The sequence below is a fragment of the Umbelopsis ramanniana genome, assembly GCF_025399195.1.
Source record: "Umbelopsis ramanniana AG unplaced genomic scaffold K450scaffold_54, whole genome shotgun sequence".
NCBI lineage: Eukaryota > Fungi > Mucoromycota > Umbelopsidomycetes > Umbelopsidales > Umbelopsidaceae > Umbelopsis > Umbelopsis ramanniana.
In genome coordinates, this window is record NW_026252140.1 from 38,388 (window position 1) to 61,603 (window position 23,216).

Genomic DNA, 23,216 nt, shown 5'->3' on the forward strand with positions numbered 1-23,216 from the left:
CAGCTCTGGTTTATCCGGCTACTCCTTTTTTCCAGGCTTATGATCTGACATGATTGCACATCTTCGCGGATAAAGCCATTCACTTCCGTTCCTTTGCTACCAATTCCGCTTCTACGTTTTCTACCCAGGTTTCACGCATACTCATGGCTGCCAATAGCATGCCTTGCTTTCCTTAAACTCTATTTTATACATTTCTGACACACAAATTGCTATGACCACCACAAAGGTGTCGATAAAAATAATGAAAATAGAACTTCCTTATGGAACCTAAATGGTCCTCCATAGTAGCCTCTTGCCTTATCGTTTTATTGCATTTGATATTTACAATTGCGGTGATGGTTCTAAATTTGAGCAAAACGGGGATATGTCGAGACGAATTAACTACAGTGAAGCTGTTGCCAATATTGTTGTTGAGCTAATAATTATCTTCCTTTGCTTCGTTCGCATCCTTCAATCGTCTCTTCTCCTCTCGTAAGCCGAGGTATAACTGGTTGAGCTGGGACGCAACAGTGTTGGTTGTGGAGTGGACAGCAGCTCCCTTATGGAGAAAATCGCCCATGGCTGCAGTGGCTGCTTCGACAGATATAGATTTGGAGCTCTCAACGTTAAGCTTGAGTGGTGGTTCCAATGCTTTAAAGGTTGACATGTTGTCGGATTGTAGACTGAATGTAAGATTCTTCTCGCAATGCTGGCAAGTGCTTTGAAAAAAAAAAAAAAAAAAATATCAAAGAACAGTCCTATCCCAGCTTCCGCCGCCCCTCGATTGAGATTTGAAAACTCCGCTTTCTCTGATAGGATCTCCTTTGCAAAGATGATGAGCATCAATGAAGAAGGGAGTAACGAAAGTAAGCGAATTCATGCCTGGAGCTGCGTAATAATGTGTAAATCTAACTTTTGCTCAAGGTTCCCCATCCCCAAGACGCGAACCACGCACGATTATGGGGGCGACTGGAATGGATATTGGCGAATTGCAACAGAAAATATCTGATGCAGAAAAGGAGCTAGGTACTATACGGTCTCAGCTCGACAAAACAAAACAGCAAGCAAAGACGGCTGAAATCCAGGCTCAAGAAAGCGGACGGACTAACCGCAAGCTTTTGACAGAGATTCAGACACTTACTGATATGAGTAATCGCAAAGACCGTCAAGCTGAAAACGCGAAAGCGACAGCTTTCTTCTTTGAAAGTCAGTTGAAGAAGTACATGGAGGAAATAGAACATGCCCGCGCTGGCATGACTCACTTGAAAGAGATAGAAGACGAGATGGACACAGCGAAGCGAGAAGCGTTCCAAGCTCAAAAGAAGGTTGATGAAGAGTACAAGCATATGCGCGCCAAAATCAATACCCTGCAAAAGAAGTATCAAGAAGATATAATAGGACTGAAAGATGCCATCCAGTTGGCTCACGAACAGCTCGTCCTAGAAACTGAAAATTCAATCAACCTTCACGAAGAAGCAGAAAAGAGGCTTAATGATCTCGTTAAAGATCGCAACGTGGTTGATGTCGAACAAATGCAAGCCAGCTTACAAACGACACATTCGCAGGTGTTTGAGGATGTCGAAAAAGAAGTCGAGAGCTTGAAAGTTCAGTTGGAAGTATCCATGGAATCGTCTGAGTCAAGCGAACAAGTGATGACGTCCATTAAAGGAGAAATGGACAGGATTATGCGAAGGTTGCGTGCCCTTCAAGATGTCGAAAAGCACTAGCCCCATGGTAGTGCTAGCGGTTATACCCCCTCTCATTAACTCTTCGGTAGCTAATGTGAATTTTTATTTTTGTTTTTATTTATTTCAATTTTTTTGTTATCAACCTTACATTTTTACAAGCAAATAGCATCTTTTTTTGCCAAGGTACCGAATGCCGACCAAATGGGTTTGAGCAAATGACACATAGCGTTAACGTGATTCTAGTATCTCTACACACCGATCACTATTATAAATTGTTGAATTCTTTTTTGTTGCTTTTGATATGATGATGTGTACCGATACTGGTAAGATGGTGAAGGTGTTGTTTATGTGATAGTACCCTAGTATCACCAAGATGTTCGCATTCAGTTTGGTGTGATCACACCTAAATAATCTTCTTTGATAGTTCCAATTGCAAACTACAGACAGAGAAAGAAAAATCGAGATGTTTGATGAACAAGATAGCACCATTCGCTTGCTCCATCCAACGATACTTACAATTTCAGTGGCATCTATTCTTGTTCCTACTATCTTTAGTCGGACGTGAATGTCCTTTTGTATTATCTATTGGTGTGGACCATATATTAGATGATTAAGCCAAGTTGGTGTAGAAGACGGCAAGCGTCAACCAGCCTCGGACTGATTGCATGTCATACGAGTTTATCATCTCGCTGACACGCAATAGCCAAGCTGGTGACGTTCATCTTTACAAGGTCTTACCTGATCTTCTGATTGATAGCATGGAGGATTGCCGTTTGGATCAAAACGCATGTCGCTTGGTATCAACTGATGATAGAATAGCCAGTTGAGCACAGCTTTTGGAAAAAGCTTTCATTGACATTGAACTTTTGGATAACTTACATGGCTAGACACGAACACCTGGAGGGGTCCAACGTCGGCAAAAAAGCCCATCTACAAAGCGTGAATTGCATAAGTAAGTCAATTTGATGGAAGATAAAAACATTTGCCAAAAGCGCGGTATTCTGGTTGGTCTCATTTAGCGAAAAAGTGTGTTCATATCGTACCTTGTTGACGGTCGTAACGACAGCATCTACAACTTCACCCTTGAATGGCTTGAAGACAATAGCTTGGTATTTGACCTTGAACTCGGCAAGCCCGCTTCCCGGTAATATTTTGCCTTTGCCAATACTGTGTATCAGTACAACCGTAATGATATATCCAAATCGCCCGGAACACGTTCCTTCCACGTCTGCATATAATTTGCCAACCAATTGCGTCTGCATATTGGGACCAAAGAACGACGGATGCAGTGATATGGTGTGTGAAAGGTCCTTCTATTAAAGATAATTCAGTTAGATGCGTGATTGCGTCATGGGTGAAGGCTGTCAATTCATCGAAAACGCGAGCACAGGCGACTGAAAATCAATCGAATCCTTGGACTAATCACGTCTGATTAAACTGGCCAACGGTCATAACGCTATCAGACATTACCAAAAAAAACATTTTTTCTTCTTCTTTTCGTTTGTATTAAAAGTGACAGGAATGGAATGTAGGAGATCAAGGTTGTTCCCGACGTACTCGACCGGTGATGTTGTATGAAAGGGTGATTCGCGGCTAATGCAATTACTCAGTTGGCCGAGATCAGTCCAAGTGTAGTAATGCAAGATAAGGAATCGAAAGAAGTGTAATTGGCTGGCTCAATGTGCGAGAAATCTCCACAAATGATTTGTTATGTACAGATGGCCAGTTGAAGTGGGAGCAGACAGGTTTTGATGCGGAGACTGGCTTTTGTCCAAAACAAAAAACATCCAGCCAGAAAAAAATGTTACGTCAGGTGAGTTTTAATGGAAAATTAAAGCGCAATGCTGTTTGTAGTGGAGGAAAGTAACAATCTGGTCCTAAGCATGCTAGAGCTTGAAAAATTACTACTTTGTTCATTTAATAATATTCTCATGATATAGAGTAGATAAAAAAAAGGACAGTTGTTGCCGCAAACAATCTTGGTCTTTGTCAATGTTGCACCAGGTTGCGCACGCCGCCCACAGACCTGATATTGAATTAAGCGCCTGAACTTTTCTTGGAAATTTAATTTTTCACTGCTTAATGACAATGTGGAGGAGCACATCTTATTCCTCTTTCTTTCCAATTATACAAACAGTAGACTGAAGCTTTTATCATCGATCCGTTTTGCAACCCTTATCATATCATCGCATCTGTCTGAATAAGCAATTGGATAGTAGTTGTACTTATCCTCAGAGCTTTTGAGGAGCAAATAATTCAGCAAAACTTCTATGGAGGAACGGCTATCTTCGAAACATAGGAAACGCAGAGATAAAGTAGAAGAACGTTTTACTGAACCGGGCTCCAGTAAAGGCAAAGAATACCGCACTGACACATACCAGTACGCAATAAAGCGGACACCAACGCCATCCAGCCAACATGACAGCTATGGCGACGGTTTTGATATACCTACTGGAAGCAAAGTGAGCAGAACTGCATCACGTAATGGAGACGTCTGTCGGAATTGTTCTCGTCCACACAGCCGTAACGATGTTGTTCCACTTGATAAAACATGCTACGAAGATGGCTTTCGCAATACTCCAATAATGTTGCCAAAAAAAACTCCTCCAAAAATGGACAGCTTCCAAAACAAAAATCCAAATGAATTCATTTTAAAGAAGAGAGTTCGGTTTCAGCTAAATCCGTCTAAATCAACTCCTAACTTTCGACAAAAGCCAGAAAAAAATAGTCATTCTGTATCTGAGCCAAAGCACTATGGCTTGCAAAAAGACTGTCAAGCAATTCATTCTCGAAATGCTGATCGAATCTCCTTCGCTTATGAAACGTATACTGACCCACTAGTTGACAAGCCTTACTTATATATACATGAAGATGATATCCATTCACCTAATAATCCATTTGACAAAAAACAGAATGATTCACTGTCTACGCGGCGCTACAAGAGCATGTACCGTGATCTAAATAACTTGGATCTGGATTGTCAAGATGCGAATGATTTGTTCTGTTCAGATACGACAAGTGATTCGGAAAAAGACGGTGAGATAAACAGTAAAGAAACATTAATTCAACCAAGAGCAAGGAAAGAATATCCAACTCAGCAGCAGCAGCAGCAGCAGCCAAGGGGCTCAAGACGAAAAGAAATCATTGAGGTCCCCCATATGCCTTCTCGTCTTCCGCGCCCAGTCACTAAAACTTTTGAAAGTGCACGCTCACAGTCAGACTTAGATGAACACCAGCACAAACCGTTACATTCTATATCGCATAAAGGCAGGACCTTCACGAACGATGATACCAACGGAATTTTCAAAGGATACGGACCTAATTTTCATCGGTCTAACGGCTCATCGAGAAAATTTCATGAGCTTAACATTGAGAATAATCATAACAGAAGAATATGGCAACAACGAGAATGCAACAGACCAGATGGAATGATTCATATGCTCTCTAAGGAAATAATAAGTTCGGAAAGCTCTGAAGACGACGAGAACTTTTACGTTCAAAGACGGCAACAAGCGAAAAAGAAAATTTATCGAGAAAGAATTTCACCAGATAATGTTACAAAAAATGTAAAGCGATACGTCCTTGACCTGGATCGTCTTGAAAGTTCTGATGACGACGATAATATGGAATATAGAGAGCACGCTTTCACTTCTCAGCCTCCAAACAGAAATTTTGTTGGTACAGCAGTAAGAGGAAAAAAGGACGACAGAGATTTGAGTTACAAGGTATGTAACCACACTGGACTTATTAATAAGAGACTATACCTAACCCGGCAGTGTTTACAGAATAAGACAACTACCCAAAGAAAAGGTAAAAAGGAAAAAAAAAAGATAAATGAGTGATTTGAACTCTAGAAATATTACTGAGCCGTTAATCCCGTTAGCTTATTATAATGCAAAACGATGGAAAGATGAAGTTCATATTCGAGACGACAATATGGAAAATGAATTTAGGGATTTTCCTGCTCAGTCGCATGCATATCTTGCTAAGAAACATAAAGAACCGGATCGCGAGCAAGCAAGACATAAAACAACTCATATTGAAAGTTCGGGAAAAATTACAAGAATGTCAAAGGCTAAACAGGATTTGGAAGAATACGAACAGCATGATCTGAATCAGCACATCGAGCCTCAACGGGAAGGAATATCCAACAGCGCTAGGATAGAAGGTCATAACAATCTTAAATTGACAAAATACGACATGATAACGCTAAAGCAGACGGAGGAAACGCATAGGATGTTTATGGAGGTTTGGCTACCATCGAGAGCGTCCAGCCGTACATACTCGAGGCTCAAGCGTTCCATTTGGGACACGCCTGCACATCTACTGGTTCTTAAACAGACACATGCCGAAGATACTGAATAGTCTTTCTCCTCCAAGAACTCAATAAAGTTGCTAGAAGTAATGTAGTCCTACAGTAGCAAGTAGCAAGTAAAACCTAATGTGCTTATTGTCAACGTTTTTCAGTAAATCAGCCTGAAGAAATCTAGTGCGCCGACGTCAGCCAGTCTGGCTTCTGGGCCTTAAATTTTCTTTTGATTTTTCCAACCAGCCACTGGTTACCGATCGATCTTTAACCTCAATGAATCACGTTGAAGACGAAGATGTTGACGACTTCCTTTACGGAGACAGTGGTGCTGATAAGAACGAAGAGCAAGATTCCATAGACAATCAACAGGAATCAGGTCAGCGTAGTTTACCGATGTTACACGTTCAATCCAAACAGCAAGCTTACTGTTCATCCGCTTAACCTTCATTTCGTTGCAGACAAAGGCAAAAAGCCCGACGAAGAAGAGGAAGACGAGTTATATGGTTTATATCGAGGAGGAGATGATAACGAGTAAGTATCAATGCTTCAACAGCAATAAAATATTCAACGTGACTAAGCCGACTATCTGCATTGTTAGGAAAGAGGATTTTATTGTCAAGTAATATATCAATCTACGCAACATTTGAAATACTATTTAAAGCTGTTTACTTACTCTTTTTAAATAGCGATGCTCAAGATCAGAGAGACGATGATGGAAACGAAGACGACCAATCAGATACCAATGACCTTGACGATAGTGACGATGTACGTTTCATCAGTATAGACATCTGCGTTTTACCGACTCCATGTACTGACATCGTTGAATTATAAGGACGTTGAAATTATATTAGACGCAGATGAATCTGAACAACCTGCAGAAGGTAGTCAAAGTAACGCGAATCAGGATGCAGCTGGCAAAAACTCTCTTGTAAATATCAAGCCAAACGCTACTGGTAAAGTGGTGGTAAGCACACAGCAAAAACAAGATGGTACGGCAAGTGCAGCGAAACCTGCAGCTGGTGGAATCGACTTAGACGCAGTTGGTCAACTTGATGGAAAGCCAATCACCGATGTGGAACTTGACTCGTTTGAGGACAAACCATGGCGAAAACCTGGTGCGGACATCACAGATTATTTCAATTATGGATTTAATGAAGCGACATGGCGTGCATACTGCAACAAGCAGAAGATACTTCGAGAAGGAAAAGGAAAGATGATGGGCAATATGGATATGCCACCGGAAATGGCCGCTATGGGGATGATGATGCCACCCATGATGGATCCTGCAATGGGTGGTATGCCACCAAATGCTATGATGGGACTCCCTATGGGTATGCCGATGAATATGCCACCTGGTGGAGGGAATCCAAATTTCCGTCCAGGTCGACCAAATGGACCACCATCCAATCAAGGTCAAGGGCAAGGAAGGAATAACAATCGGGGCTCAATGCCTATGGGACGAATTCGGGGGAGCCAAGAGAGTGGAGGCGATGACAAATCGTAAGTACATTCACTGATTTGCGTACCAACTCTACCCGATTTATTCGCAAGGTGTAGCAGTGCTTATAATAATACTCGTTGGTTACTTTTTCCCATTAGGAATCCATCGGATAACGGAGACGATTTTAATCCTGAAGAGCAGCACATGAACTTCCCTATGAACTTTCCAGGTAATTCGGGGATTTTTTCCAACCATGGCATTGCTTTATACGTCGCGTACTAATACTGTAACCCGAAGGTGCACCGCCAATGGGCATGTTTCCTCCAGATATGGGTCCTGGTGGACCAATGGGGGGAATGCCACCATTCTTCAATCCAAACATGGCTGGACCTGGTGGACAAATGGGCTTCGATGGTCCTGGTAGAGGTAATCCAATGATGATGATGCGAGGAGGAGGTCCAATGCGACCATCAAGAGGCCGAGGCTCACCTGCACCAGGCGATCATGGCAGTCCCAATAACGACCCGTAAGTGGAACTCCATATCTGACAAGCTCAGAATGACATTGTCACTAATGAAGTTCTTAATTATTTTAGACGAAAACGTGTCATCCCTCCGGATGATGACTCATATAACAAGCGACCAAGGAATCGATAGGTTGATCATTTTTGAAACGAGAATCTATAGTAACGCTGTTAAAATTGAATTTAAACAAAAAAAAAAAAAATTGTGCGGAGTTCAGCACGCGTACTTTGTCTGCCAAATTTGAGCATTTAGAATAGCTTGTTTGCTTCGTCATTATCATACTGTACAACGACTTGATCGACAAAAGCCCAATCATGTATGATGCAACCGCAAGACATGGAAATGCGAATCAGGCTTCCAAAAATCGACGAGTCCTCCAACGTCAACTTTCTGATAAAGCTCTAGCAGATATACCAACAGACTTGCTTCCCAATCGTTACAATCCTGCTGGTCAGGAGAATGCACATCCAACAAAATCATCCAAAAAACCAACGCAGCTGGCGGTTGGCCTAAAGGGTTCTATAAAGCCAACCGTTCCTGTACTAGGGAACGCTAACAACAATGGCATCAAGAAGAAGCTTCAACCTACAAAACCTCCCGAATCTCAAAAAGCAGCCACCAGTGAATCAAAGTACATTGTACCTGAAAACATATACGACAGGCGATCAGGCGAGACGTACAAAAAACTGCGATATCTAGGAGAAGTAAGTTCGCTGATTACCCTGTTCAATATGTTGACTGCATATTCACTATCGAATTCACGCTAACTAACGAGTTTTTTAAAGGGTGGTTTCGCGATTTGCTATGAAGTGGAGAATTCACGACAGCAGAGATACGCACTCAAAGTTGTGTCCAAAACCACTCTACGAGAACCAAAAATCAAAACAAAGTTCCTCGCAGAAATCAATATCCATAGATCCCTAAAACATCCAGGCATTGTCAGGTTCTATAGCTGCTTTGAAGATACACATAATGCTTATTTAGTACTTGAGGTCTGCGAGAATCACGTAAGTCCAATATTGTATTACATTGAAAAGAATACGTCCTTGAAGTATGCTTACACTTATTTGCGATTTAGACGTTAGCGAGAATGCTCAAACAGCGTCAACGACTTTCAGAACCAGAAACACGATATTATCTCATTCAATTACTCGACATTTGCCGATTTATGCACGACAACAAAGTGATTCATCGAGATATCAAAGCTAACAACATTCTTCTGGACTACAAAATGGATGCAAAACTTGTAGATTTCGGTTTAGCTGCACTGTTAGTGAGTGCTGAGGAGAGAAAACGGTATTGTACTAAAGCTTTTCGTTGGAATGGCATAATGACATAGTGTCTTACTTTCTGGCCGCCAATCATAGAACCATTTGTGGAACTCCTAATTACATGGCTCCTGAGATTCTTTATGGAAGAAACGGCCACAACCAGCAAGTAGACATTTGGTCTTTGGGTATTCTTTGGTACGTACCATGAATTTTGAATACTAGCCTCAACATGAATTGCATTAATTTGGTTACGTTGTATAGCTACACCATGCTTGTCGGAACTCCTCCCTTTCATGAATCGTCACACGACGCTATCTACCAGTACGTTTAATTTTGTTACATCAATATCATAATTTCATTTGCACCACTGACTATCACCTTCTTTTGCAGAAAAATTAGAAACAATCAAATCATGCAAGCTTATACCTTTCCTGATAATATAAAATTATCAGATAATGCCAAAGACGTTATCACCTCCTTACTAGTAAATGACCCAGGTACGCGGAATTCTTCGATTCAAGTTAGGTTCATGTAAATCTGATCGTGGCTAAAATATACTGAATCATCGCCATTGGCTTGCTCGCAGAAAAAAGGCCCACCATTAAGCAGCTACTTGAATTTCCGTTCTTTCGACAAGACTTTCTACCTGCTGCAATACCAGTTTGCGCTTTGCAAAGAGCACCGACTGAGCTAGACTATTCTCGAAACCAAGCTGCTTCGAATTTTTTAGCGTCACCAGATAATGCTGCAGCTGCACTGGAACGAGCAAAACAGCAAAGTGACATCTATGCTCACAAATCGCAAACGCCACTTGAAAACTTGGAATTACTCTCAGGTAAATTTTCGCGATCTAGGCAGGCGCGTATGATCCTTCAAATGCAAACAAAGTTTTCTCTATCACAGAGCGCTTACCGGACCCTCGAGAAATGATGAAATCAAAGCAGCCATCCAGAAGTAGCTGGAACATTTCAGGTGTTCCTGGTGCCATTTTGGATGACACAGAACGACATACAAAGAGGCAAGTACATCCTTTATGGCTCATGACGTTGCTTATATGCATTTCGAAACGTCTTTCCAAGATACATTGTAAATTAAACGTATATCCGGCTATTGCAGACCGAGGACACAGTATCTGGATACATTTGGTGTCGCCCAGGGCAATGTAGCATCCAAAGTGCAGTCGTTCGAAAGTCAAAGTGACGAACACGCCAGTCCTAACCAGTCTAGAAAGCTTGTTTCACCAGTTCAGAACAAATCATCACTAGAGGAATCGCCATCAGGGCATCCATTACTCAAACCATCTGTATCAGCCAAAGTAACGCCAAAGGGTCAAACTCGCGTATCGAAACCCAAAAGACAGGAAACCGATAGTATTTTATCCCGTTTACGTCAAATGACTCCTCCTCCAGCACAACAATCCCCAAAGTACAATTCCAATACTTCTGGTGAAAGGGTAGCACTAGATGATACATTAGGTATGTATGAAATTCTGGCCATCATGTCACATATTATATAATTCTAACCACATTGAACGCACAGGAATGGTGGATTTGCTTGAAAATGATGCGGAACATAACATTCAATGCATTTATGAAGCGCTTGATAGCTTGCTGTCGTCAAAGCAGCTGATCAGATCCACCTCACGCAGCCGAAAGAAGGTGGACGAAGAGAAAATTCTGTCAACCGTCGTTTTTATAGATCGTTGGGTCGACTTTACCGCAAAGTATGGGCTTGGGTATTGTCTTAGCGATGGGTCAAATGGCATATACTTCAATGATGCTACCACTTTAGTCAGCAAATCAAATTCAAAGTAAGAAATGCTACCATGGATGAATTGACATTTTTAAAGCGCTACAGACTCTGACATTGTTACCCTACAGATCCGTAGCTTACATTGTACATTCTCAAGAGACCGAACCTAAACCGGAAGAATTTTCAACGGATCATTATCCAGATCACCTTCGAAAAAAAATGAACCTTCTTCCATATTTCCAAAATTACATGCATGACAAGTTAGCTTCGATTGCCAATGACTTACCAACGAGTCTGAAGCGCGCCTCACGACAGTCCACTTTTCTTGAAAGTTATATGGAAACTGAACGTGCTTTGGTTTTCAGATTAAGCAACAATGTTATTCAAGTAAGTTGATTCTCGAAATACCTATGATTCATTTCCCATTACTTATCTTATTTCTCACCATCCCAGATCAACTTCTTGGATCATACTAAGCTTATTTTGTTTGATAACGCGGCGTCACTAATATATGTCAATGCAGCCAGAAAATGGAGCGTTCATTCTCTGGTTATGAGAGACCTGGATGAAGACATTATCTCTAGACTAGAGTTTGCAAGAGAAGCTTTACAACCGGAAAACCGGGCATCTCTGATTAACCAGAACTGTTAATTCTCAAGCACTTGCTTTTCACGTCCATAACAGTCCATTCATTGTATCCTGCTCCGTCTATTCGCCTTTGTACATTTTCCTGAGCTCGTCGCAAAGCTAAAAATTGCTCTGATTTTTCTAAATACACCTATCTTGTTTATATTCTACTATCTTCAGTACTCGAGTGATCGGTTTCATTATATTTGAACTGGGGTTTAGCACTATAATTTATTCATGAGATGTAGCTTTTTAGTCTTCACCGACTGGCACTTCCTCTTCCAAGAATCGAATAAGCTTGACTCGAAGTTCTGTTGTCTCATCTCCTCGTACTGTGTCTGTTATGAAAGTTGCTTCAACTTGCATTTGCACCATTTCTAATGCTCCTCTCAGAACGCCACACAGGATGTTCGAGTACCACAGTCCACCTTCAACAGCATCGTCAGGCAGCTCGACAAACTCTGCCAACGGGTTTTCCTCCAGCAGGAGAGAAAATTCTTTGAAATCTGGTGTCCAGTTGGTAATATTAGGTGTTATATTCAAGAACATTTTGAATCCAACCTGTGAAGAGCATGCGAAACGAAACGTCAATAAAGGCAAGCAGGTTATCAGGCAAATTGGTCCTGGGAGAGACTCATTTCGCTTACCTTGGATATAACGTCAGCCGTCTCTCTAAACTCTGTACACCGTCCGATGTTTGATCTCGCCAAAAAATCTTCTATAAGTCTCTGGCCAATGTTGTAGCCCCTAAAATCAAGCTATCTGGTTACTGAACAGTCGTCTAATATCAAGCCGAAATGGGTGTCTGTTCAACTACATACATCTTATCAAGCTGCTTGTTCACCTCTGCATAATCTTCGTAATCTTTTATCAATTGTACAACGAGAGATCCATATGTGAGCGTGAAAAGTTCGGCATTCTGTTGGAGATTTCAGTTAGATTCAGTGGTTATAGAAAGTAGTCATCCTGTGCAAAGCGTCGTATAACTTGGTTTGCCATCTCAAACTGTATAGAGCACATTCCATTCCAAACTTACAATCTTTTCAACTTTGTTTTTCCAAACATCTTCTCCGAGTGCTTTATACTGCTTTGCGGCCGTTGAGGAAGACATGGTGTGATTGTGTGGTGAAGTGCTGAGATCGTACCTGCTGTTCGTTCACCCCGCCCGCGACTCAAGATTTTCTGTGTGAAAATTTGATACTCCGTTCGGGGTTTGCAAACAGGAAGGCAGAATAATGACACTTTTACGTTCCTTAAAATCGCATTACGAACAAAATATGAAAGAGAAGTAGTATGAAAGATTTCTTTGATCGTTATAGTATGGAAATATACAGCTAATAGATATAAATGGATTATATTCACTATTTTCAATGTTTGGAAGTCTTGCAAAATATACATCAACCGGGAGTTGTCGAAACTTCGCATTGTCAGCGGGAAACCAATTGAAATAGAACCTTCTTCCATTATTGTATGACTGGACTAGTAGTTCCGAGCTTCAAAAGGTGCCCAAAGCTGGTATAAATATCAGGCTTCATGACTCTCCATGACATTTGCGTTGCTGACACACGGCAATTATTATACTGCGTCGTTTCGCCAATCAGTCACATTTCAGAAATCCCAGATATCTACCAGTCATTTACAACATCGATCATAAAATTTGAACTTAATGCTATTTCCAATTAGACATAAGGAGTTATTAACTGTATAAAGATCGTGATACAATCACCGTCGTAATATAGTGACTAATGGCCAGCCACCGTAACCTGTACGCATCATATGTCACAGAATATGGATCAATTTCGTTAGGTTTATCCCATAACCTGGCCATAAACGTTGCTGAACCCTTGAGTATTCCTGTTGGTTGTTTCAGCAAAATTTCCACTTCTACCGATAGCTTCGGAGGAGATTCCTGTTCTTCTGGACAAAAATTCTTGAATGCCTTTCATTGATACTAATCTTGTGTATACAAAAGAAAAGATGGCGGTAGCGAGCGTGACAATACCCAATTCGGCATATCCCCAATTACGAACTTGATCTGTCGTAGCTGGACTGGTGATTAAGCAGATTTTCACTACAAAGTTCAACATGAGTGTAACTCCCCAGACAGCTGTCAACACCCGCATATCACGTCGAAAGGAAGGTATGTTATGGTATAGGTACATGAGCTTTGCCTTTTTGCTTTTATGGTGTGGGGTCTGATTATCATATTCTGGAAACGTTTGTCTCTCGTTTTGAGTGGTCTCTTCTTCGTCGTATCCATCTCGTGGCATTACTTGTTGGGCTATCTGAAATGTTAGTGGACGTAGATGATGTCGCCCGTATTGAAAGGGTAGAAGAGACACTAGGCAAAACAGTCCAACAAGCAGTGGTGTGATAGAGTCTCCTAGTAACTGCCAGCGTTCATCAGGTTGCGCGATAGACTGATTGTGGATGATTTTTAAATGTCACTCAAGCAAAAATTATTTGGGGTACACAAGTGTCAAAAAATCTTACCAATAGACCAGAAATGAAGAAGCTAACGCCCATTACAAATCCTAAAGGGTCTGGTGTCCTCGTTTTCCACATTCTCCTAACAAATATCGATGACAATCAATCAGATAGAGTAAATTGTGGTATTGATACATGGTCTACACTTACCAAACGACAATCGCTAAAGGCGGTAAAGAGGCCACAATCATACCTGCAATTTGACCAATTCTTGGCCTTAGAAGGTGGTATAACAAGATAGGAAGTCCAATGCTCCATAACACAGCGAGAATAAAGTTGAGAATTGGCCTGCCCATGACAAACTTGAAGTACATGACGTCTTGCATGTCGCCCATGCTCATTGGGCCGTCAGGATTCTGCTCACCCAACTCATTGACATCTCTTCCTTGAATGACATTCGGGTGTTGTTGTTGGTCGCTATTAACTAGTTCAGCGCTATCCTCCTTTAGCTGGGTATTTTTAGAGCCAAATATTGATGGCCATGCTGCTGGCATACTTTCTGCTGAAGGATAAGCCTCTGCCAAGGAGTTCGGACGAAGAAATTGTCATCGATGATTGTTTGGTTCGGAATGGGTTTTACCGAAAGTTCATTCGGTCATTTGAACTGCCATGAATGGTATTCCTCTCGGCTGCCAAATTTTTCAGCTTCCCTTTGCATCAATCGTTTCAATCGCTCAGTTTAACATGGTATGAGAATATGCTGAATTACGCATCCATAGCGTGAAAAAAGGTGTACCACATCTTCACGTCCACAATGCTTCAATAGCAAAAACTTAGTTTGGCTGGATTAATTTATTGACATCTCGGCTAAACGTGTGATATCATAAAAAACTCTGCCACATTATAAGAATGATTGAAATCGATCGTGTACCAAGTAAATAAGATGAAGTGCAAGGAAAGCTATTAAGCGTTTGTCAAATTTGTACAGGTCTGAATATGTTTGCCGCTGTAAATATCATGTCTAAACCGAGTTGAATGATTATAGAAGTGGGGTTGAAACGAAGAGATTCATTTCATCTTTCATCTATATTACGAAATACGACGAGGATGATAAATGCTCCTTGATTATTAAAAACGAGAACGATAACGCTGAACGGATTTTTGCTGGCAGAAAATTTATGGGCTATTAGACGTAGCGCGGCAGTTGAGAGCTGACATTATTTTTCAAAGTCAGAACTCCAACAAAGGCACAGCTGCTCTCTTCCTCATAATGGCTCATGTTCAATGGAGGCAGTTTGCCTTCTTCGATAGGAGTCCCGTCACCGACTCGAGCGATCAGTCGAAACCGCCAGAAGCATTTCAGGTTTGATAACTTTTAGTACTGAACCATCAGGCTAAGGGAGGATGCTAACGTTCGACTTCAGCAATCAAACACGACGGTGTTCACCAGCGGTCGCGGCCACATAATCTTGGCAGATATCCTTTTCATCAGCGTAGTAGATAGCTGCAGTGACAAAACCCTTATATCATAGCATTGGCACAATGTCCTTGACATGACCTCTTTGAATCTAACACATTCGACAGGCTTTGTACACTTAATAGATAGAGAGTTCAACACAAGGTCATTTTTGGCTTATGACGGTGGCCGGGTTACACATTTGAAACAGCTGAAGCAAAGCAATGTCATAATAACCGTTGGAGTAAGTTTAATATGCATTTTATTGTTACTTTTCCACATCATTTTACATGTATTTCTTATACGTTGTTAATTGTCTATAGGAACACGACCAAAGCAATCAGCCACCAGTGATTAAGTTTTGGGATTTCGAGAAAGTGGATTTGAATAAGAAGACAGAAGATGGCATAATAGCTCCTTCCTGTACACGAACGATAAAGATACAGCATGGTGGAATGGTCTATCCCGTGAGTACTTGCGTAAAGAGCATACACGGTATATTGTTCAATAGTTAAACGTTGGATCTTTACTAGGTTTCTACTTTTGCTGTGCTTGAGAACTTGACGCAGATCGCAGTTGGTCTCGCTAATGGAACTGTAATATTGATTAGAGGAGATTTACAAAAAGAGAGAACTACGAAGCAAAAGGTGATCCATGAAGGTTCGGAGCCTATCACTGGTACGTAGTTGGTTCTTCTGCCGTGACTTCAATGCAACGTAGAATGATTTTAACATAACGTTTTCAAAGGTTTGGGATTCCGTGAACAAACGAAGTCCATCATTTTGTTCATGGTTACCACCAGCAGCGTCATGACTTACAACACCACTGCGACCAAACCTACAACTGTAAGCGAGAAATGCATCGTAGTACTAAAACCCACTGGTTATTTGGTTAATTTCTGTTTTGTTGTTAGACCACACTGGACGATCAAGGGTGCGGTTTAGGGTGTGCAGTTATGAGTGACTCCCAAGACATGATTCTTGGTCGGGACGAGGTAATATTTCAATCTAAGAGAATAACCCATGTTATGGAAGTTTATTACCATGCTGATGTACCCTACCTTAGGCTATTTATCAATACGACTCAACTGGAAGAGGTCCTTGCTTTGCATACGAATCACCTAAAACCTCTCTTACCTGGTTCAAGTCTACATATCTCATCATAACATCTCCTCCTTTGTCCTCAACTGTTCCCAGCTATCGTCCTGGCTCTGCTCGAACGGCAAACATTAACTTCCAGCCTCAGCCAGGACAACAAACTAGCTCAAGTGATCTTACACGATTGACAATTTTTGACACTGCCAACAAATTTGTTGCGTTTAAGGATAGCTTCATAGGAGGTATTCGTGGTGTTGTATGTGAATGGGGATCCATTTGGATCTTTGGTCTTGACAACAAGGTACGTGCTCACAAATTGTGTGTAGTAGCAATGAGTAACTGAGCCTTATTTATTTTCAATCATAAGATTTATCGTCTGGATGAAAAGGATACCCCTAGTAAATTGGAGATCTTGTTCAAGCAGAATCTCTATGTCCTTGCAATTAACTTGGCGCACATGCAAAAATATGACGACGCCAGTATTGTTGAGATTTTCAAGAAGTATGGAGATCATCTCTATATCAAAGGCGATTATGACGGTGCTATGGAACAGTATCTGAGGACTATAGGCAAACTTGAGCCATCATATGTCATTCGAAAGGTTGGATATTCAGGAGCTTGTATATAGATATATCGTCTGTGCGGTTTTACTAACAACTGCATTTTGCATTTCAGTTTTTGGATGCACAGCGAATATATAACCTTACGTCGTATCTTCAAGATCTTCATTCTAGAGGCCTTGCAAATGCGGATCACACAACCCTATTGCTAAACTGTTATACCAAATTGAAGGACGTTGCGCGTCTGGATGAGTTTATCAAGGTTTGTACACTGTGCTGGGTAGACTTACATCCATCTCCCGCTAACGGCTTTCACCTTTAAAGAATGATGCAGATCTGACTTTTGACTTGGAAACGGCCATTACTGTGTGTCGCCAGGCTGGCTACTATGAGTATGCGGTATACTTGGCAGAGCGATTTGAAGAACATGATCTGTAAGCATTTTGGACAACATGACATGATGATTCATCAAGACATATATTCATACACTTCGTTTAGGTACTTGAATATCATGCTCTTGGATATGCATAATTACAATTCTGCCTTGGCCTATATTGCAAAACTTGGTCCGAAAGAGGTAAACATTTCAAACCTTAAAGGCTTAGAGATAGAAGCATAGTACTAAAAAAAATGTTCCTTATGTGCTGTAGGCGGAGAGAAATTTGCAGAAATACGCAAAGGTTCTGTTGAAGCATCTTCCGCAGCAAACAACACGTCTCCTTATCAGATTATGTACAGGAACAATGCCACCTGCAACGGCTATGTCTCCTCCGCCTCTACCTCTGCGTCCAACTTCCCCAACATCTTCTATTAGGAATACGGCGTCAGCCCTTCAAGCTTTGTCAATGCTTCCGTTTGCTGGCGGGACATTGGACGATGCAGCCTCAGGAAAGCACCAGCCTGTAGCCGCTGTTAAAAGATCAGAAAAGATTCCCAAGCACATTTTTGAAAGCTATGCGCCACCATCGGCCCAAACTTTCATGCCGGCGTTTGTTGATCATCCCGATTATCTCGTACAATTTTTAGAGGAGGTTTACGAACAACGTACTGCTTCGTTAAGAGAAAAAGTCACTATCAGCGAGGTTGCTTCTGTGAAGAGTTACCCGGTCAAGGAAGAGCCCGCTGCTGAACCCAGCTCGAGCGATGTTGAAGAACAAAAAGTGCTATGGACTGCCTTGCTTGAATTATATCTGATGGATGAACGGCCAATCGACACCAGTTTGGATGACGATGATTCAAGCACTCCTAAAGAATTTCCAACCACACCTCCACTTACCAGTGATGTTGACCTCAGTGAACAAGAAATAGCTCGCAGGAGGGTACTGCGGTCCAAAGCATTAGCTTTACTCAAAGATCAAGCAGTTGACTATGACGCCAATCAGGCACTTGTCCTTTGCCACTTGAAACAATTTGACGAAGGAGTGGTCTATTTATACCAAAAGATGGAAATGTACAGTGACATTGTCCGTTTCTGGATGGAAAAAGAAGAAACTGATAAAGTTATTGAATGCGCCAGAAAATACGGGTAATTGAAGGAGACTTGGATAACGATCTCAATAACATTATGACATTCTGCTCACATTATTTCTATTGGTATAGTCCAAAGGACGCTTCTCTATACCCCATGGTATTAACATATTTCTCTTCGGCTCCCGACACGCTGAAAAAATCGACGTCGGAACTACTCTCTGTGTTGGATCACATTGATGCACAAGACTTACTCCCACCTCTGCAAGTCATCAAGGCTCTCAGCCATAACGATGTCGCCTCTTTGTCACTGATCAAAAACTATATGGGACGAAAGATTGAAAAGGAACGCAAGGAGATGGAAAGAGTACTGTATTTGATAACCTACTTAAAGTGTCTATACATAGCGTTTTTACTGACGTTCTCGTTCTAATTTCACAATAGGATCATGCTCTGATCAAGAACTACAGGGATGAGACAGAAGCACGACGCGAAGAAATTGATGATTTGCAATCCAGGTCAGGAAAAAGTCTAGTGGAAAGGACTTCCCATTTTACCATCACATCACTCAATCTTTCATCTTCATTACAGTGCGCGCGTGTTCCAAGTTACAAAGTGCTCTGGATGCGGCGGAATGCTTGAACTTCCTACCGTTCATTTCCTTTGCAGACATTCTTATCATCTTCGGTATGTGCAAATCCGTCATGTACTTTGCTCACTTATATTCTTGATGTTCAAAAATACTGATGTATATCTATCGCAGCTGCGTAGCGGAAAATGAGAAAGAGTGTCCACAATGTGCAGTGCAACACAGAATGATATCGGAGATGCGTCGAACCCAAGAAGCAAATGCTGATAGACATGATCTATTTTATGCTCAGGTACGTCAAGCAGTAGCGAGTGTTAGATTTACCAAAACGTTGGCAAGTATTAATCCTGTTACCACTCCAGTTGGAAGATGCAGAAGATGGATTTTCCGTCATCGCAGATTACTTTTCCAAGAACACAATGGCTTTTGCCAAACTTATTGATTAGGGTAGAAATAATGGTATAATACAATTATCGTTTGAAGAGCGGATCACGTCCCAAATGGTTCCTGTTGCATGCTTTCATACAGCTAATTATCTTTTTTTTGAGCCATAAGCAACATAATTCATTTTCCACGATAATAATGCTTACTTAGCCAATCAATATAACCCAAAGCTTTCGCGTAGTAATACGATTTTCCTCGTTATGAAAATGGATAATGGTGGTCACTGAGTTGAAAAGGCGCAACAATGAAAAACTCGATATCTTTGCTTGGTTGCGTCTCTCAAATTCAAGGTCGCATGCATGTCAGCAGCCAACAACATAATTCTTATAGATTTTCACCGTAGCCTTAATGACACTATCCATGCCGGACATGGTAAGTTTCGTTTTTGTTGTAAATGGCGCGATTAGTGACAGGAAGAAATAGATCCTACTCGGGAATGAGCTATTTCTTGCGCCAGACACGCTGACCTTCACCCATTTCACAAAGGTGCAACGTCTGTGTGGAAAAATCTTAGTCAAAGCGTGCTACGGTACTATGCAGCGTCACTCGCAACAAAAAGAGTTGAATCTCGGGTAATGTGCTCCGTCATGACCTAGTTTCCAGTAAACCCAAGTACTTATCACCCCGACCGCTTACAGCCTTCTATCCAATTGGTGAGCAACGAAGGACGTAACAAGCTGAATAATCATGAGGGTGGAGGCGGAAGGAACCCCTTGGAGGCTATGAGGACTACTCTCTCTTCGATGAGTTGTCCCAACGTTTATTCTATCCAGGATAGGTTGCCTTCTGCAATAGAGCAGCTGATCATCGAGATAGCCGACCAGGACGACGAGGAAGTCCATGCGAAAATAATGTTCTTCGTACTAGCAAAGCGAAATGACGAGAAGGGATTCGAATTTTACGATGAGAAAGATGAAATCCCATCACCAAAGCTGGATATACGGGCTGTTCTCTATAAAGTCATGAGAAGCATAAGAACGTCCAATATCGCGTATGTGTATCTGACAATCAAAAGGCTGAGTTCGGCTTTATATGTACGTCTAACAAGTTCTCTCTCATCAGAAATATCAACTTTGAACTTATAAGACTGTTTCCTGGAAATGCGCCGAACGACCTGACTGAACAGTCAGAAGAGAAAGTAAGGATGTCTTTAGGTATTTTGGTCGCATACAGAGTGACTAAATTATGCTGCAGTTACTACCGAATCTATCTGTGTCTGCAATCAACTTGTCCATCTCTGATGGGACTTTAGACCAGGCTCTTAGAGATCGATCTGTCAAATCGTTTGACCTGAGCAACTTGGATATCACCTTCAACGGAAGTGACGCCTCATCATCTATGGAGAGCACAGGTGCTGCCCGTTTTTTGTTTGCACATCAAAATGAGCATCTTGATGATGAAAGTTGGGGAAACTCCATTCAGCTTGATCATGTCATGACCGTTAGGAAGCATGGCTTAGGTAAGTAACATTAGTTATCTACAACTCGGCAGCGCATGTGCCCAAAAAAAAAAGCTCAATCACTAATGAATCTGATAGACCTACCACTGTGCCGCTGTCTCCACCCTGTAGTGACAGATGTAAGTCATTTCTTTCTTTAATTGAGAACGCAGAGAGCGAGGATGCACAACTTACATCTTACATTGTAGGATATCGGATTTGAAACTAGCTCGCTATATTCATCTCTATCTGATAAATCTACTATTCTCTTACACGATAGGAAAGAAGGGAGCAAGGCATATTACTATACCCACGCACTTACACAATACGGCAGTATGTATTAGCCCTCTGTCTGAAACTTGCGTATATTTCAAGCTTCTAGTTAACCTGACAGCTTTCAGCGAGTGCTTTTCTTTTATGCTTCAATAGAACTCCGGATAAAGAATTCGAGCAAGCTAAAGAGCAAGCTCTAGAGTTAGTGGAGGTCAAAGTGGAGGGATGGAGCAACCCGTCACGAATGGATAAAAAAGCCAGCCAAACGAATTTCGTACGTTACAAATACTTTACATGACTTCAGAACGATAATTGCTAACCATCATTTTAGCTCTTTTCCAAAGAAATGCTTGTTAGCAATAACATTGATAGCCTAAATGATATCAAGTCGCTTGTCAATATCAATCCTAACAGATACGACATGCCCCCAGCTGATTTCGCTATACTACCAGGTAGTCATAAAGCCAAGACGACAGAAAGGATAGAACGATCATCACGTTGGTGGTTGTCCATGGCCGATAGTTTCAGTCGTGAAATGGTCTCACACCATGAGGTCAGCCCACTTCAAAACTATGGAGATGCATTCAAGGTGGAGAAGGTAAAACAAGCGGTTATCAAATATAGTTTCCATTTGCCAATTGCACTAATAGGTACTTGATAGAATTTGAATGGCGATATACTGAAACAGATCCGACAAGAGCTAGTAAGCCCAGGAACGACATCGAAATTTCCTAAGGGAGCGCTGGATTTGGTAAAACCAAGCCTATTATTTTGAGTCGACGTCCTGAATGTAAATCTTAACGGTGTACGTGTGTGCATTAGGTTTTCGCACAGTTGACAGCTGCCGCAAGTAGAGGAGAGCACGGTCAACTATTCACAAAGCAATTGACAAATCATGATGTCAGGTATTGTGGTTGATCTTCCTATAACGAAGGATTGAATATGAAGCTTGACGTTTTTCTTTTATATTCAGAGATCTGGCCAAAAAGATAATCGTTGGGTTGGACATTGCTTGCAAGAGATTTGCTAACGCTGCAGATGGTGCTTCAGAGGTAAGCAAACACTCGTTCAAAAGCGAACATCGAGATCTAGTTAATAGCATACTGATAAGCAAATTTGGAAATAGCTATGTGTACAGATTAAAAAATATATAAAGGACTACCAAGGCACTGTGTATGCTAGCAGAAAGGAAGATATCGATACGAAAACAAAGGATGAAGCTGGTTCTGTGGATACTGCGTGGACACAAATCAACAAATATCAAAACATGACTTTGCGGGAAAAAGAGGAAGCGACTGCGCCAGACAGTCCAATGGACATCAAAACAAAAGGTGAACCCTTACCTTTTGCTCATCAACTTCCCATTGGTGTCACAGCAAGTCGAGGTAGAGGACGAGATAGCCCACGCGGAAGAGGAGGAGGAACAGCTTTCAATCCTAACTTCCGTGGTAAGCGAGGCGGTAACGACAAGTATCAAGTCGAGGCAGAATCTGCCATACCACAGTATCCAGATGTCCGAGTTGCCAAACCCTGGCTAAAGGTTAGGCGGCCTGATGGAAGACAGGCTGAGCTGAGCCAAAAGCGAAAAGATGAGCAACTAGGGGACTCAACATCGCTATTATGGACGTATTGGAAAGCGGAAGAGCGGCGTCAATTTGGAAGCGACGCTAGCAAGAGTGACGGAATGATCTGGGTCACAGATAAACGAGCGCAAGCACGTAAACGAGTACGAAAGGAATTTGATGGTCGACTTTTGGACGAATCTTCTTCGACAGGACGGCGCCAGGTTGATCATATCGATATTGTAAATATTCTGCCTTTAGAATGAAATACGTCAATAAAAATGTAGTGGAAGGTTAAAAAATTAAAAAAAA

General features: G+C 41.6%; 9 protein-coding genes across 9 annotated transcripts; 6 read left to right on the top strand and 3 right to left on the bottom strand.

The window, feature by feature from the left end:
* The first annotated feature begins 758 nt into the window (after positions 1–758).
* Positions 759–1,954, top strand: K450DRAFT_253549 (uncharacterized protein). Its single transcript, XM_051591054.1, has one exon. The coding sequence runs from the start codon at positions 939–941 to the stop codon at positions 1,704–1,706; it is 768 nt and encodes a 255-aa protein (XP_051442081.1). The 5' UTR covers positions 759–938; the 3' UTR covers positions 1,707–1,954.
* Positions 1,879–3,419, bottom strand: K450DRAFT_253553 (uncharacterized protein). Its single transcript, XM_051591055.1, has 6 exons — positions 3,138–3,419; positions 2,711–2,980; positions 2,547–2,597; positions 2,406–2,471; positions 2,184–2,249; positions 1,879–2,104 (listed from the first exon to the last, which is right to left on the bottom strand). Exons 1-6 carry the CDS (start codon positions 3,147–3,149, stop codon positions 2,051–2,053), a joined length of 519 nt encoding a protein of 172 aa, XP_051442082.1. The 5' UTR covers positions 3,150–3,419; the 3' UTR covers positions 1,879–2,050.
* Positions 3,420–3,836: 417 nt separating this feature from the next.
* Positions 3,837–6,144, top strand: K450DRAFT_282873 (uncharacterized protein). The gene is made up of 3 exons (XM_051593459.1): positions 3,837–5,392; positions 5,453–5,477; positions 5,551–6,144. Exons 1-3 carry the CDS (start codon positions 3,938–3,940, stop codon positions 6,030–6,032), a joined length of 1,962 nt encoding a protein of 653 aa, XP_051442083.1. The 5' UTR covers positions 3,837–3,937; the 3' UTR covers positions 6,033–6,144.
* Positions 6,145–6,231: 87 nt separating this feature from the next.
* K450DRAFT_253561 (uncharacterized protein) lies at positions 6,232–8,197 on the top strand. Its single transcript, XM_051591056.1, has 8 exons — positions 6,232–6,358; positions 6,435–6,507; positions 6,575–6,595; positions 6,663–6,741; positions 6,809–7,476; positions 7,576–7,646; positions 7,715–7,943; positions 8,013–8,197. Exons 1-8 carry the CDS (start codon positions 6,250–6,252, stop codon positions 8,071–8,073), a joined length of 1,311 nt encoding a protein of 436 aa, XP_051442084.1. The 5' UTR covers positions 6,232–6,249; the 3' UTR covers positions 8,074–8,197.
* A 19-nt stretch (positions 8,198–8,216) lies between these two features.
* K450DRAFT_253565 (uncharacterized protein) lies at positions 8,217–11,767 on the top strand. Its single transcript, XM_051591057.1, has 12 exons — positions 8,217–8,645; positions 8,727–8,948; positions 9,020–9,237; positions 9,309–9,407; positions 9,474–9,533; positions 9,603–9,709; positions 9,799–10,047; positions 10,116–10,230; positions 10,329–10,687; positions 10,752–11,022; positions 11,093–11,351; positions 11,418–11,767. Exons 1-12 carry the CDS (start codon positions 8,256–8,258, stop codon positions 11,613–11,615), a joined length of 2,547 nt encoding a protein of 848 aa, XP_051442085.1. The 5' UTR covers positions 8,217–8,255; the 3' UTR covers positions 11,616–11,767.
* A 1-nt stretch (position 11,768) lies between these two features.
* K450DRAFT_253569 (uncharacterized protein) lies at positions 11,769–12,732 on the bottom strand. Its single transcript, XM_051591058.1, has 4 exons — positions 12,628–12,732; positions 12,413–12,510; positions 12,239–12,338; positions 11,769–12,152 (listed from the first exon to the last, which is right to left on the bottom strand). Exons 1-4 carry the CDS (start codon positions 12,700–12,702, stop codon positions 11,844–11,846), a joined length of 582 nt encoding a protein of 193 aa, XP_051442086.1. The 5' UTR covers positions 12,703–12,732; the 3' UTR covers positions 11,769–11,843.
* A 500-nt stretch (positions 12,733–13,232) lies between these two features.
* Positions 13,233–14,609, bottom strand: K450DRAFT_253571 (uncharacterized protein). The gene is made up of 3 exons (XM_051591059.1): positions 14,229–14,609; positions 14,085–14,160; positions 13,233–14,011 (listed from the first exon to the last, which is right to left on the bottom strand). Exons 1-3 carry the CDS (start codon positions 14,570–14,572, stop codon positions 13,400–13,402), a joined length of 1,032 nt encoding a protein of 343 aa, XP_051442087.1. The 5' UTR covers positions 14,573–14,609; the 3' UTR covers positions 13,233–13,399.
* A 661-nt stretch (positions 14,610–15,270) lies between these two features.
* Positions 15,271–19,861, top strand: K450DRAFT_253577 (uncharacterized protein). Its single transcript, XM_051591060.1, has 18 exons — positions 15,271–15,381; positions 15,443–15,494; positions 15,594–15,718; positions 15,798–15,941; positions 16,008–16,152; positions 16,222–16,319; positions 16,388–16,468; positions 16,540–16,872; positions 16,939–17,172; positions 17,247–17,393; positions 17,456–17,565; positions 17,630–17,708; positions 17,782–18,656; positions 18,731–18,965; positions 19,043–19,116; positions 19,190–19,285; positions 19,362–19,479; positions 19,550–19,861. Exons 1-18 carry the CDS (start codon positions 15,289–15,291, stop codon positions 19,631–19,633), a joined length of 3,123 nt encoding a protein of 1,040 aa, XP_051442088.1. The 5' UTR covers positions 15,271–15,288; the 3' UTR covers positions 19,634–19,861.
* K450DRAFT_253586 (uncharacterized protein) lies at positions 19,860–23,184 on the top strand. The gene is made up of 13 exons (XM_051591061.1): positions 19,860–20,003; positions 20,118–20,203; positions 20,270–20,622; positions 20,694–20,769; positions 20,826–21,090; positions 21,169–21,209; positions 21,279–21,402; positions 21,471–21,616; positions 21,674–21,940; positions 22,004–22,093; positions 22,165–22,247; positions 22,316–22,394; positions 22,469–23,184. Exons 1-13 carry the CDS (start codon positions 19,931–19,933, stop codon positions 23,168–23,170), a joined length of 2,385 nt encoding a protein of 794 aa, XP_051442089.1. The 5' UTR covers positions 19,860–19,930; the 3' UTR covers positions 23,171–23,184.
* Positions 23,185–23,216: the final 32 nt, after the last annotated feature.